At 41.1% G+C, this 14,403-nt stretch overlaps 1 protein-coding gene across 1 annotated transcript in view; it reads left to right on the top strand.

Moving 5' to 3' along the window:
* Positions 1–75: 75 nt before the first annotated feature.
* Positions 76–14,403, top strand: part of NXPH2 (neurexophilin 2) — a 38,393-nt gene continuing 24,065 nt past the window's right edge. The window contains exon 1 of the mRNA XM_026089015.1: positions 76–120. Within this exon, the coding sequence (XP_025944800.1) occupies positions 76–120 (45 nt within the window). The remainder of the gene's footprint in view (positions 121–14,403) is intronic.

Here is a 14,403-nt window from a genome sequence, read left to right as displayed (position 1 = left end):
CGCTGCGTCCTGCCCCCCGCGGCGGCGATGCGCGGGAGCGGCGCCGGGGCAGCCGCGGCGTGGAGCGCCGGCAGGATGGTGCCGCTGCCGCTCGTGGTGCTGCAGAGCCTCCTGCGCCTGGTGAGTGGCCCCGACGGGCCGGGACGGGGGGCGCAACCCGCCGCCGCTGCCCGGGAGCCCCCGGCAGCCGCCTCTTTGGGGCAACTTCGCGGGGAACTCGGCAAAGCAGCTCCCGCCGCGGGGCCGGTGCCGCCCGCCCGCGTCCTCCGGCCGTGACTGAACCGTCGCCGGGGCGGCTCCTGCCGTGCGTCCGCGCTCCCTTGTTTTATTTATATTTATTTTCTTAAGCTGTGCGTTTCGTGTCAGCGTCCTCGTTTGGGCTGGCAGAGTTTTCTGTTATTTATATTATTTTCGTTATGAACTGTAATAGCGGCCCGTGTCGTGCCGCACGCTGCCCTGTGCGCGGCGGAGGGGTTTTGGGGGCTGGAGCGGCGTTAGACGGGGTGAAAGAGGGCCCCAGACCGTGCGGCAGGGGCTCGGGGGAGGCAGAGCGGAGCGGGGTGCCCGGAGCGCCGCGCCGCGCCTCGCCGCGCCCGGTCCGTGAGAGAGAAAATCCCCCTTTCCGGGGCTGTCGGCAGCGGAAAACAAGCGGGCTCGGTTCTCATTTTGACACCCTGGGAGAGATTAAATCCCGGGAAAAAATTATTTACGGCGAGTTTGGCAGTCCGCACTTCAAGAAGGGTTATTGTCATGTTATTTCAAAATTATTATTATTATTAATTTTTCCCCCCAGGAGCTTGCTAAGCGCTCGCATAGCTGCCTCGGGTCCGCGCTGCCCGAGCTGCGCCCCCTCCCCTCGCCGCCTGGCAGCCCAAAGTTTGTCGCCATAGCCGATAGGAAGCGTGTAATAAACCTTGAAGGGATTAAACACCCTCCCTAAGAGCTGGAGTCTGATGTTGCAGCGCGAGCTGATTGATTAGGTTTTGAGGGAGCTTATGTCAAATTCTAATCCGTTTTTGGATTGTGCTTGTCTTGTAATGGTTTTTTTTTTTCTTTTTCCTTTTTTTTTTTTTTTTTTTTTTTTTTTTTTTTTTTTTTTTTTTTTTTTTTTTTTTTTGCTCGAGCACTTTATCATCGCGGTGAAGTAGCGAGCTGCAGCCCGGCGATAAGGCACGCGTTTCTTGCACGCCGCTCCGCTTTCGGACAATAAAAGGCTGTTCACGCTCTTCCCCTCCTTACAGCACGGTTTCCAGCGGAACAGCGCACCGGGGTTAGGGATGCCAGTGGAAAGCTGTACCTGGATTACAAAGTTGCTCAGCAAAAAGGCACTAAATAAAAACACCCCTTCCTCCCACCTGCCAGCGCTCGCACACACGCGCCTTTCCAATTTTGTAGACTGGTATCAAAGAGATTGATTAAAACTTGTCCCAGCAGGGATCAGTTTTCCTGCACGGTGCTTTATGGATGCTGTTGTGAACTTACTTTCTATGGTCTTAGATATGGTTTGAGCGCGTGCTGATTAAGGGAGCAAAGTTGCTATCTAGAATAGGACAGAAATCACATATAGTCGGTGCGGGTTTTTGGATGGGTGCGGCGTTTAACTCACAAGGGAGTCTTCGTTTTTCTGCGTTCTTTGTATACAAACCGGCAAAGTTTTGGGGCCGATTAGTTTTATAGCTTATAACAAGTTAGTTAAATAATAAATTAAAGCAAAATGAGAATGTTTCAGGTTTTAGTGATATTTTAGGTCTACCTTGTAATGCTAATCTATTACTAAAAAGTTGTGTAAATACATTTTATCATACTGTTACCAGAACATCTGGGTAACTGTAGGTAAGGTGCAATTTATTATAAATTGAGTTTGCAGATACTTGGTGCTGGTGGTGATGCGTGGAATACAAGTCTTTGTGCTATTCTTTGTTCTCCAGCCAATATTTTGAATGACTAGTGTCTCCCTGGAATCTAATTAGTAGTTTTAGCAGGCAGGCATTGGTGATATTAATTCATGACTTTTTTTTTCTTTTTTTTAACCAAAGATCAGCATGGTTAATGTTAATACAGTGTGAAAGGCTCAGCATTTCAGCCAACAAAGAAAATTATGGCTTTCACAGTTGCGATACAGCAACAGTATTGTAACCCAGAAATTCCATCATCGAGCCCTCCTACCAACTGTGCATTCTTAATTTTTAATGAAAACAGATGCTAAAACTCAAATTTTTTGGCAACTGTGTGCTATGTTTTAATGAAGTTAGAAGTACTTTTTCATTAGGCTTAAATTCAAAGTCTTGCTTGGTTTTCAAATACAGAAGTGTGTTATACATACCTGCTCTTTAACGATGCACAGATGTAAGGTAAATAGAAGTAAAACTTCACCAATTTGAGGAGACGCTAAAGATTGTGACAGATAATCTCACTGGATTTCTGAAAGGAGTGTTAGATGATTGTTTATTTGCTAGATCCAATATCATTTGATCAGAAATTAACGTTTACTACTTTCTTCATAGAGTATGGATGTATTTTTATAATGCTTTACTGGATTACTGTTTTTAACTGATAGATGTGATACCACTGTGCATGCAGTGTAAGCACATATATATTTCTTAAACTACCATGTATACTTGGGCATATTAAACAGTAAGGTTTCACGCTGTTGCATCAGGCTAATGTACTAACTTGCTTCTGTGTAAATATCTTCAGTTTAAAAGTCACTTTATCCTATACTATCAATATATATCAAAACAATAATTTGCAATGCACAGTTAGTGTCTGGGCTCTTATCAATAGCAAGACAGAAAATTGTTGTATTATCATTAGTAGATACTCTTGCTTTACACTAACTGTTAAATTTTCAGTAAGTCTTTCAATTGTCGTATAACTGCTCAATGCCCTGTTAATTATCTCTTTATAAATAGTGGAGTTCTACATATTGGGAATTGAAAAGACTAAGGTATTAGGTTATATAACTTATAGTATGTCTTCTGATGTCTTCTGTCTACCTTTGAATGCCTTAAGAGAAGGGCTTTTGTCACTTCCCTGGGAAAATTATTTGTCATTTTAAAGAAATTTAAAAAACGGTTGTCAGTTTTCAGTATTTGTTTTGATTTCATTAATTTGTCACTTTAAAATGTCACGTTTCACAACACTGTTTAAAAATAGCTCATATGGCTCTTTAAAATGTATGAGATTTATCCCTTTTCTTTTAAAAATGAGAGACAGGGAAGAAAAAAAAAAAGGCTGTACGTTGGTTTTGAATCAAGAAGTCAAGCCTGTTGTAGCTACAGAAGCTGGCCAGTGCTTACGCTTTGCCTTGGCAAGGTGTGATCACAGGCAAATACTCGCGCCTGGTGTCTGTAGTCGTGTAGGTTAACCGCCACCTCGACTACTTGTTTACTTCCACATCTTTGCAGCGTGAAATTAAAGAAGGGTTACAGCAGCATTTTCTAGTGCCTACAACTAAAGTTTTGTCAGCGTTTCTATTAAGTAACTCATTTCTAACATCATGATTGGGCAGAGTTGTCACCATGGCATAAACCTAAGAATCAGTTATTTTACAACTACTTAAAAGCAGTTGTATTTTTTTCAAAGAGTGTTTGTATAGATGAGAAGTAGTTAGAAAAAGACAGTGTATTATTTTAGGATTTTCTGTGCCAAGATTGAGCTATAGCATCTGATATGAGTGAAATTCGGTGAAAAGTTAGGGCTTTTTAAGGGCTGAAATTCTTACCTGTAATGGAAATTAATTTGTCAGACAATTAATCCAAAATTTTTTAGAGTTTGTTAAAACGGAGTTTAAGATTCTTAACTTCAGTGGAAAAGAACATATCTAGAATGCTATTGTGCAGGACAATGCTTTATGAACACAAATAGTTTGAACACCGAGATAAAGATACATTTCCATTTAAAATACGTATACTACGCAAGGCATGGACACCCAGAGGTGCGTTATTCCTGGCTACTTTAATTTCCTCTCCACAGCCTTGCAAACTTCCCCTGTTTACCATGCCTTTATAGTGAGAATCAGAAATAGCTACCATGTAAAACTAAACGCTTCGGAAAGGTAAATGCGACCCTCTAGTCATCTTTGAGCATATGGATTCAGTGAGATCTGTGTCATGAAGGACATTGGGCCCAACATCTCATTTGGTTAATTTTGGTGTTTTTCTTGATGCTCTAGGCATTGTAAACCTGTGACTTATTCTGGGTGTAATACAATAATGTAAGTCACCTAAGGAAATGAAAGCAGTTTGAGGACAGCTCGACAAATGCTGGTTTCAACATAGTCCAAGACTTTTATTGTCCCAAATTAGAAGTATGTATTAAGGCGGGTGGGAGCTAGGTTTAGTTTACACAGGATGATAAAATACAACTAAACTCAACTTGTTGTTATGTCACATCTTTTCACCTAGTGCTGTGGAGTGGGTGACTGATATTTTTTCAGTTTATTGGTAAGTTGATTAGGACAATGACATTATAGATTCTGTTTAATAACTGCACAGCAGTCTGCCTGATTGAAGTCCACTAGGTTGCAAGGTACCCCAGGCCTTGCCTCTCACAGGGCAGGCGAAATCCGAGTCTCTCAGTCTTTCCACCTGTAGCATGGGAAATATTTGTCTGCTGTTGTGAAGCACTTTGAGATCTGCATATCAAAGATGTGCTATACGTACTTTCAGTTACCAGTAAACTGCTAGGGAAGTGAAACAGAAAGGTCAATGGAGCCCAAAGGCTAAACTGATAAATCTAGATGCACTGATCAGTCCCACCACCTTTTTTTTCTTCCTTCCTGAACTTTGGCTTCTGCTAGAAGGAAGCTCAGACGTGTGGGTCAAAAGGGAGCAATAGCAGAAATCACTTGCCGATGTGGACATTTGGGGCATCTAGACCCAGGGGGCTGCAACGGTACTTGCTTACAGCTTGTCTCTAGGTGTAACCACTGACTTCCTCCTAAGTTCCAAATACTTGGGAGAATTTTACCTTTAATCAGTGCTTCACAAACAGCAACGTGCGTTCCCCTGAGGAAGAGCAAGAGCTGCTCAGCATGGCATGGGAAACAACAACATGAGGCACTCGTCCTCATCTACTCATTGCGATGTCAGTGACTCTTAGCCGGCGATCTGTGCATGACCTGTATGTGACTCAGGTCATCAAACATGGCCATTCCTGTGAACTTCTGGTGAAGGGCTGCAACAAGGAGAAGATATCTACTGTTTTATGTTGAATGGTTTTAAAACAAAGGATTCCCTTAGAGAAGGAAAAAAAGATAAAGTTCTATATATGTGGGTTACATCTTTGTCAGAATCTGAGTGAGATGTTTCGGTGCTCAGGGAAGAATGTCAGTTTGATTCTATCACACATACATGTCCATATATTGAAAGCAAATGCAATGAGGAAAAAGGAAGGTTTTTTTTAACCCTTATTGCAAAATTGCTGTGATGAATAACTATTTAAAAGCATGTGTACTTCGTAGGACAATAGGACAATACCTTTGCCATGTTAATCTGCCTTCTAGTCTTGATTTTTTGCCAACCTCTTAAACTTACCACATTGCCATACCCTGTTATAAAACAAAAGTAGTGATCTAGGTTACCAGTTTACACTTGCTTCTGGCAGAGTTTTTTTTTATCACTAGTTAAGTCCATGACAGTCACCTTCAGCACTCTTAATCCCTTTTCCCCAATTTAATGCTTCACATTTGCAGGTTTTCTCTGATACTCTGTTTGAATTCATCCCATTCATCGGTTGCTTCACTAGGGTTTGTACTTCGGTAGTTATTCCTGTATCATCATAGCACTGAAAATGCGCCAGCGTCAGCGCAGGCTTGTGCAACGCGGCCGTGCATGCACGTTGAGTCACGTAACTGGGGTACGGCCTTGCGTTAAGTGAGGTGATGGGGGACCTCGATGTAAGGCTGCGGCCGAGGAACCTGCCTCTTGCAGCCGGACCTCTCGCAGCCTGGAGCGCAGTCGGGAGCCCAGATGTTCACCTGCTCCAAGACTGTGCTTGCCCAGCGCAGCCTTTCAGCCGTGATGGGCACCGGGGTGCTGGAAGAGCTGTGGGTGCTCTGCAGGGATACGGGAGGTGTCAGCTCTGCGCCCGGTGAGCGAGAGACAGGGAGGGGGGCAGGTCAAATTGTTTCTGAACAAATCTCTTGCAAAAACTCGGATTTGCAGGTCAGGATGTGGAAAGCAGTACGGCTCTTTCCCTGTAAGGAATCCCTCCGTGGGCTGCTGCTCTCGCTAGTTATAAGCTCAGTTGCAGTTAACAAAGAGATTGTTTCAGGACTGGAAAGACAAGGAAACAAACCAAGAGTGGAAAAGGAAATAAAGTGCTATGAAGATGGATCTGCAATTAAGACTAAGTAGTTTTGTCCTTAAAGCAGAGACTTTTGATGCTGGTACAATGCTCTGTTCTCCCTGAAATAACAGCACTTACTCTAAATGCAGAATTTGAACAACTTGACTATAATTTAAGGTAAAATTATTTCTAAAGAGCCTTTAGAAATATAGTTATTGAGATCAGATTTTCTCTTTGATCCAAATGGTTCTTAGTAATAGAAGTTATTAATAGCAGGGAAGTGAAAAAGTAAGAATGGGGAGAAGTGAAAACTAAAAATCTAATGTCTCTAAAATCAATCTTTATTTGTGCTGGGACCGATGATAGTTACTGTGTCATTATAAAGCAGAGTTGAGGTTATCTAGGATGCCCTGATTCTGCATCTTCATATCCATCATGTTTGGCTTATGTTTATGTTCAGTGTTGATTTGAGAATTTCCTCACTTTATAATGCTTGTTTTTGGTGATGACCATGCATTTCTAATACCATAAATCACCAGTATAAACTCATTAATTCCATCTTTTCATAGCCATTATCTAGGAATATAAAACAATGGATAGACGTGCTTCCGTATTTGTTTTATTATTATGTAGATTTAAGGGTTTTTTGTGGTTTTGATGGAGAAGGAGCATGCTTGAGGCTGACCTGAAGAAAAGGAGCACTGAGACTTGACTTTGGGAGTCAGAGATGATTACGAGAGAGAGGAAGATGATGGGGGGGGGGAAGGAACCCCAGTGGGCAGGTGAAGCAAATCTGAGCAGTCATGGGGTTACTGCAGGAGAGTGACAAGGTCACAGATCTCATTCTACAGGAATACTCAGTTCTGTGCGTGAGAGGTGGTCATGGGTCCTTCCTGCCATTATTCTGCTCACTGTAGAGAATTTAGAACAGGGATTTTTCCAACCAGCTGCTTGGTAGGGGGAAAAGCAAAGAAGGATGACTTGAGATCTTTGAGTTTGTCTATATTCGTGACTGTACAAGTGCAAGAATCTGGAGATGTACATTAGCTGTTCTGGGTACTGTTGCTGTTTTCATCCCTTGAAAGAGGTGAGGAACCCAGACTGGTAAAATATTGGATGTCGAATTTTTTTCCCTCATAGGGAAAAATGTAGAAGAATGTAGGCATATTACAGTCCTTCCCAGGCTCTCTTCTCCTTGCAGGCATCTGCTGATTGCTTCTGGTCTTCAGTACGTGCATGTGGGCAGTTGGAAGTGCTGCTCCTCATTGGGCTTTCTGGTGAGCATGCTCTTCCACCATTGCCAGCCTGAAGCATCGGAGGTATTCCCAAACGGAAATATCCCCTTATGCCAAGCAATTACGTTCTACTAGGTAAGTTAGAAGTCTTCAGAGATTATAGTGCAGGAACAGCTACATAACAGTAGCTTTGTAGTATGTTATAGTTGGACTTCATGGTACTTTACAGCTAAGATTTGCTGCACATGTGCGACCATTATTTTGGGGAAGTGGGGGAGCAAAGGCTGGCACTAGCCAACAGAATAGTGCAGTCTTGGGGTGAGTTTCTCATCGTCACTTCCAGGGCAGTCTTGGTTTATGAGCCCTGGATATGTTGTACAAAGACTGAGGCAAGGGTGAACTTGTTGGAGAAGCAGCTGACTTCTGTGATGTGTTTACATCCCGGGTGAATGACCATGCCCAGTACCCCTAACGGTCATTAATGTGACTTACTGCTTATGGTTTTTTAACCCATTACTCTTTAGGTGACACTGCACATATTTTCCAAGTTGAATTTTAGTATCACATGCTTTCCTCAGATCAGGTTCTAATTTATCTACCTTTTTCATGCAATAACATGATAATTTGACATTTAATCTCCAAAAGACAAGAAAATCTGTAAGTGAGAGTAGTATTTCAAGTAAAATACACTGTGTAAAGGTTATAATTATCTCAGAGCCATGTATTTAGAAACTGAGGAAATCTATACTAAAGAGGATATGTGAATGACATAAACAGCTTTATACCTACCCTTTAGTGACACTTTGAGGAGGAAAATAATAATAAAAATATCCTGAATATCTTTACAATATAGTTTAATATAATCTCAGGTCATAAGTATAATTCTAATATTTATTTCACATAGTATGGGGCATGGTGCGTTATGAGGCTGTGGTCTACATGAGCACCTGCTAACTCCGCTGTGCTCCTTGGTTCACAAGGTTCAACCCAAGTCCAGTCTGGAAGTCAAATATGGTAGCACAGGCCAGTGGGCTGTAAAGGGTTGTTTTCCGAGGGACGCAATGCGAAGGAAGGGGTGAGAGGAGCCCACCTCCATGAGGGAGCAGTGTACCAATGAGACAGCCAAAGCCTGTGCTGTTTTCCACTCATTAAACTAACAACATGCTAATCAGCTCTGCTGAAGGATTCATGGTAGATAATGTTACCTCGACGCAGTGGCACCGTTGAAGAGTTGTGTGGTGTGTTAGCCTCATCCTTAATAGGGGACTGAAACACTTGCCTGCAACAATTTCTAATTAAATTACAACATACTTTCTTTTAAAATAGATGAAATTTCATCCATAGGCCATTTTGCTTTCTAAGACCATTCAAGGCAAGGAAAAAGCTGGCATTAAACTTCTTCCTGGGGTGGGACAGATCCTATGGCGTACGGGTCATACCAGGGGCAGTGTGCCAGACTCTGCTTGATCCACCAGCTGGGCCACTGCGACTTACAGCCCTTGCATGAGTGCTCCCGTGTCTGCTGCTTCCCAGCTGGCGCCTCTCCCCGGAAAGGCCGTCTTGCCATGGCAGTGAGCTCTCGTGTGGCAAACGTAGATCAGGACTGGGAGATGCAGCAAAGTGCACCACCACCGCAGTACACACATTAGCATTTGGGGGGCACAGAAGGTTTTTGTTTAGTTGTGCTTTCTCTCCTTCCCTGTAAGACCCCAAACCCAGCTTTCATTCTGTAGCAGTTGTGGTGAAGTTGCTGCTGCTGTTTTTCCTCCAAATACTAAACAGTGAGGACTCCATTCTTACCCATCTCACTCTTCTGTCTTCTTCTTGTTTTTCTTGTATTAAAACTTGGTATCCAGTTCATGGTACCTGACTGAAGTCAGCTTGAAATAATACCAAGATATTTGATTGTATGTCATTATCTTGGCTTTTAAAACTAAAATCTATTTCCTGTGTCAAAACAGGAAAATAAATTCATCATTGAGTTTGGACCTATTTCATTTAAAATAAATGCCTCTAGATGTAAGAGTGAAAGAAACATGGCATACCTCATACTATCCATTTTATGATATTTATCCCTTAATCCTTTTATGCAGATATGCATGACCTAAATATCAGCAATGGACAGCCTAACACTACTTGGGCTAGAGAATTTAAACTTCAACATGTTATTTAGCATCAACAATTTGTGGATATCGGAAGGAATCTGTTACTCTGCTTAGACTCCAAATTTGGTGTTACTGTTCTTAATGTACTGTTACTTAGTGTTGAACAGCTGGGCAAGGAATGAGTCTAACAGAGCTAGCTTAGTATTTGTGATGATCAAGAATACCGTTCCACAGAAGATTGCAAACTCAGCAGAAGGCAATATAGTTTCAGTGAACAACACAGTCATAGTTCTGGTGGAGTAACAAGATTAATATGATAGCAGATACGAAAATAATAGATTTCCTGTCTTTGGTTTTGATGGTTTGGTTTGTCTTGTCCAGTTCAGATTAATTACTAGATTTTTTTTAATTGATGTTAATAAAGCTGATAGTTGTGAAGAGGTTCAATTTTATGTTCTACTTAAATATTAGATTTGTAGTCCCTATAATGCAAAGCAGTAGTTACTTTAACTGACTTTTCCTTTACCAGTGATAGGAATGTTCTTCAGCATAGTCAGCAAGTACAGAGATGAACTGTTTTGTGAGCAGGTCATAATAAAGCCCACTCTACTATGAACATGTGCCCTGTGTCCCTGTTCCTGTCTGCCCTGTGAGAATTAATTAATAGGAAACTGTGCATCTTTGAGATCACCAGCTCTGTCAGATTTGGTCGAAGTTCAGAGTGGTTGAACAGTTATTAAAAAGAGAGGTTGATGTATAGCTAACAGGCAACAGAATCACAGACACCCTAATTTTCTTAGGAAATGGGCCAAAATAATAATGGAAACAGAAATGAGTCTGAAAACTAAAACCTGCATCCTGATCAGCAGTTCACTGGAATTTCCTGGGGTAGCTGCACTTCAGGGTTTTCATTCTTATTTTATAGACATACAGAGGCTACGAAAGACACTTCAAACTTTTCTTGGCTCTAATGAAAATGTGGGCTACTGTATCATTCGTTTAGTTCAGACTCCTCTTTGGAATACTCAACCAGAAAAGAAGAAATAATCAATGGTGCAAATAAATCTTTTCTTGCTCATATCTTCAGTTTGAGAACAACATCTTAACTAGATGTGATCAGGAATTTTTGTACAGTTCTGGAAAATTCAAATTCATTCAAATAAATTTTCAGACACCCACATACTGCATTATTACTTTAACTTTCACATTTTTATATATTTTCAGGTGTGTGCATGTGTGTGGGGAGGATGACTTAAAAAAATAATTAAAAATTTGGAAAGGTCTTGGCTTAATCCTAGTACAGAATAGTAATATGCATATATATATATATTTAATCTCCAAGTTGTGTGTGGGGGGGGGAGATGCTGGCATTATTTAGGTAGTCCTTCATGCACAAAGCTTTTAGCTGTGTTACATAGAATGATATATTCAAAATCCCTTCCACTCAGGAATAGCTAGTAGCATGACAAACCTCTTGACTCACTACCTGGAAGTTTATGGATTTAGGAGTGGACAGGCAGTAAGTAATATAGAAAGGTAGTGTAAGGCACTACAGAAGCTGTGTGTCACAGCTTTGAATTAAGCATCCGGAGTTTGCATATCGGGCCTGAGAACAGGATTCATAAAAACTCACCACACGGAGTAAAGTGAAATACTTACAATGTCCTGAGAAGAAAGAAGCAGTAACTTAAAATCTGTCCCATTTAGAAATATCAGAGCTATACTGGAATTTGCAAGGAATGCTGCCTTTGGCTTGAGGCTAGCAGGCCGTTTAGGGTAAGCAAGCTGTTTATCCTGAAGTAAAACCGCTTTCGAGGACTGATGAATAAACAGATGATAATGTCTCCATTCTCTTTGCAAATAAGTCAGTGGTTATCCTCAATTAGAATACCGTAAGGGAATGTGAGCCCTCGTGTATCTCCCAGGTGTACAGTATCCTATTTATCAAGGTGTACAGTATGCTGCAGGAGGGTACTCAGTCCCTGCTCTTGAAGCTTTTTGGATTCACATTTCAGAAGAAGAGAGAGAATAGCTACAAACTTAGTCACTTTTGGAAGCGGGATAGGTATGTTCCAGTTTGGTGAGAGAAGGAAATTGCCTTCCCTCTCACATCTGTCAGAGTGCTCCTGCAGGAAGGCACAGGATTAAAAAAAAAAGTGGAGGAGGAATTATTATCACCACTTTTTCCTCTTTCTGTCTTAAGTCATTAGTATGTGAAACCACATGCTAGATTAGATCCTTCAGGAAAAATAGGTGATGGAATATCTAGCCTGGTATCCTGACAGAGCTCACACGTGGATTAGGAGCTTTGCTGCTCAATGAGTCAGAACAAAGGCGTGCTCCAAAGCAAACTGAAGGGAATTTGTATCCTTAACACCTAAGGACTGCATGGGCCATGTGCCTTGGAGTGTGGTTTTAGAGGTTGTAGGTTTAGGGCATAGGCATGCATTATGAATCCGTGAAAAACCGGACTTGCTGCCTCAAGCTCTCCCTGCCCTTTACTGTTTACTATAGAAGGAAGACAGCAAGAAAAGCTGTCCAATACCTTCCTATGCTGTATGACTGTTCCTGCTGCACACTTCCTAATGTTTTTCCTTAGTTTGTTTTAAAAGGCCCCAGTGACAGTCCCTGGGAAGTTGACAATGTCTTACTGTTTAGCAAGTTTTCCCTAATATTATGCACAAAATTTTATTAATTTCTTCCTGTTGTGCTTAGCTGTCTTCTTTTTTATCAATCTTGAGACATTTTGCTTTAGGCTGGATTTAGGGCAGTTCCTGGGGAGTTCTTCCTCAAAGAACCGCAGTGTTAGCATTGCGAGACGCATCAAGTTTTGCCTCTTTTCTTTACTGATCTTTTCTACCGATCATGCATGTTTGGAGTGACTTTTCTTTCTTTTTCATTCTTCTTTCCTGTTTGTTTTCACAGAACGTCTTAATGTAAAGATCTCTAAAATGCTGACTTAATCTATATTAGCATAACTTGTTGGTATTAAAAGATACCGTCTAAGCATATAGGATCATTAGAGAATTTGGCAATTTTGCAGAGGAAGAAAATAAGATTAAGTTAGATTCAGAAATAAGACATTATATTCTGAATAATTCTCTTGACCAACTCTTCTTTTGAAGAAAAACCTCACATCTGAAGCCATCAAAATTAAGTATCTTCTACTTTCATTGTAGTATCTTTCATGTTCTGTTGATGAAATGTCTTTTCTACTTCAAACTGCGATGCATTCACTATCATTCTTTTATATCCATTTCTGAACACTTTATCTAGGTAGCTGATGTTTTTCAGGACATCAGCAGTGGACGTTTCTGTTCAGCCCATGAGAATAGGACACTATATATACTATGTGTATTATCCTGAAGGTGTGAACCATGTGACTAGATTAGCACTATATGCAAGTTGACAAGCACAACACCAAAAGGTAGGATGAATACAGTTTTGCAGTTTTGGTCAGCTCAGAGCTCAGGGAGAACAAACTTGTGTCTAGTGACTTACGCCATTACAAATTTTCCTACCATTTTCCTTCATTGCGAGTGCTTCAGGAGTGTCTTCTACTTCATGCACAGGGCTGAACACACATCAGTGCTCTGGAGGTGAGTAAATACAATAACAGCTGAAAGGAAAAATGACAGCAGGAATTACACATAAACAGATTGTATGCCTAAATAAGCTCAGTCCCTAATTTCTGATTAAAGCAATATTGCATGAATTCCTGAGGGACCCATTTTGCAAGCAGTGGCAACCTTGGTAGCTGTCAATGTATATGAAAAGCCCCTCTTGAAAGATGCTGTAGAAAAGCATCAGGTGTTCTGTTGAAATAAACCTGGTATCACTTCAAATTTCCTGTTCCTGAAAGAAATACGTTTGGAGTAGTCTGTAAAATAGTCCTACTTGGCACTCCAGTCTGTTTCTCATACAAGTCATCATCTTTAATAGATAAACTTTCCATTAAGAGCTAGACAAAGCTGCTGTTTTTTCTTGCAGTAGTCAGAAATAAGAACAATAAATGTGTGGGAGAAATTCATCAATTGGGCTAGAAACATCAAGGTGCGTGCTTATCTGAAATATAGACTGTATGGAAACACAAATCCTTTCAGAGAAAACTCCAAGTATAGAATTATTGACCCTGGAGGATAAGATAGAGAACAGCCTTGCTAGGCTGTACTTTGTCAATTTGAAGTACTATTTGCAAGGTGAGTAGTTTAATAGTCTTATCCCCCTCAGCAAAGATTTAATAGTAGAAGCATTAGAGCTGTTCCTAAGATTTTTTTTCATTTTATAAATTACACTACTGTAATAGTATATTAATGTTCTGTGCATTTACATGTGTTCTATAAGAAAGCATAAATAAGTGCAACTAACTGATATAAGTTATTAAAGTCCATAAATACAAATCTGTAGTTTTCCAATCTGACTGCTCATTTTCTGATGGCAGTCTCAATTCTAGGACCACCTCATTGAGCCCTCTCTACAGTATGTCACACCCCTGGAAGCTGTGAGATCTGCAATACCGTCTCTATATGTAGGATGACAGATTAAGTCAGTCTTTCACAAATAATCCTTTTCCATCTTTGTGAAATATTAGCACAATACACTACAAGGGGTTCTGCCTTCCCAGGTGCAGGAGTGCATTTGACCTTGCAGAATTTCATGAGGTTCCTGTTGACCTGTTCCTCTAGCTTGCCTCTTAATGGTGGCCCTGCCCTTGAGCATATTGACTGCACTTCCTTGTTTGCTGTTGCCAACAAACTCCTCCTTCTAGGTCA

Source organism: Apteryx rowi, unplaced genomic scaffold (assembly GCF_003343035.1).
Source record: "Apteryx rowi isolate R43461 unplaced genomic scaffold, aptRow1 scaffold_8, whole genome shotgun sequence".
NCBI lineage: Eukaryota > Metazoa > Chordata > Aves > Apterygiformes > Apterygidae > Apteryx > Apteryx rowi.
The sequence above is the reverse complement of the archived record's forward strand: the minus strand, read 5'-3'. Positions and strand labels throughout refer to the sequence as shown.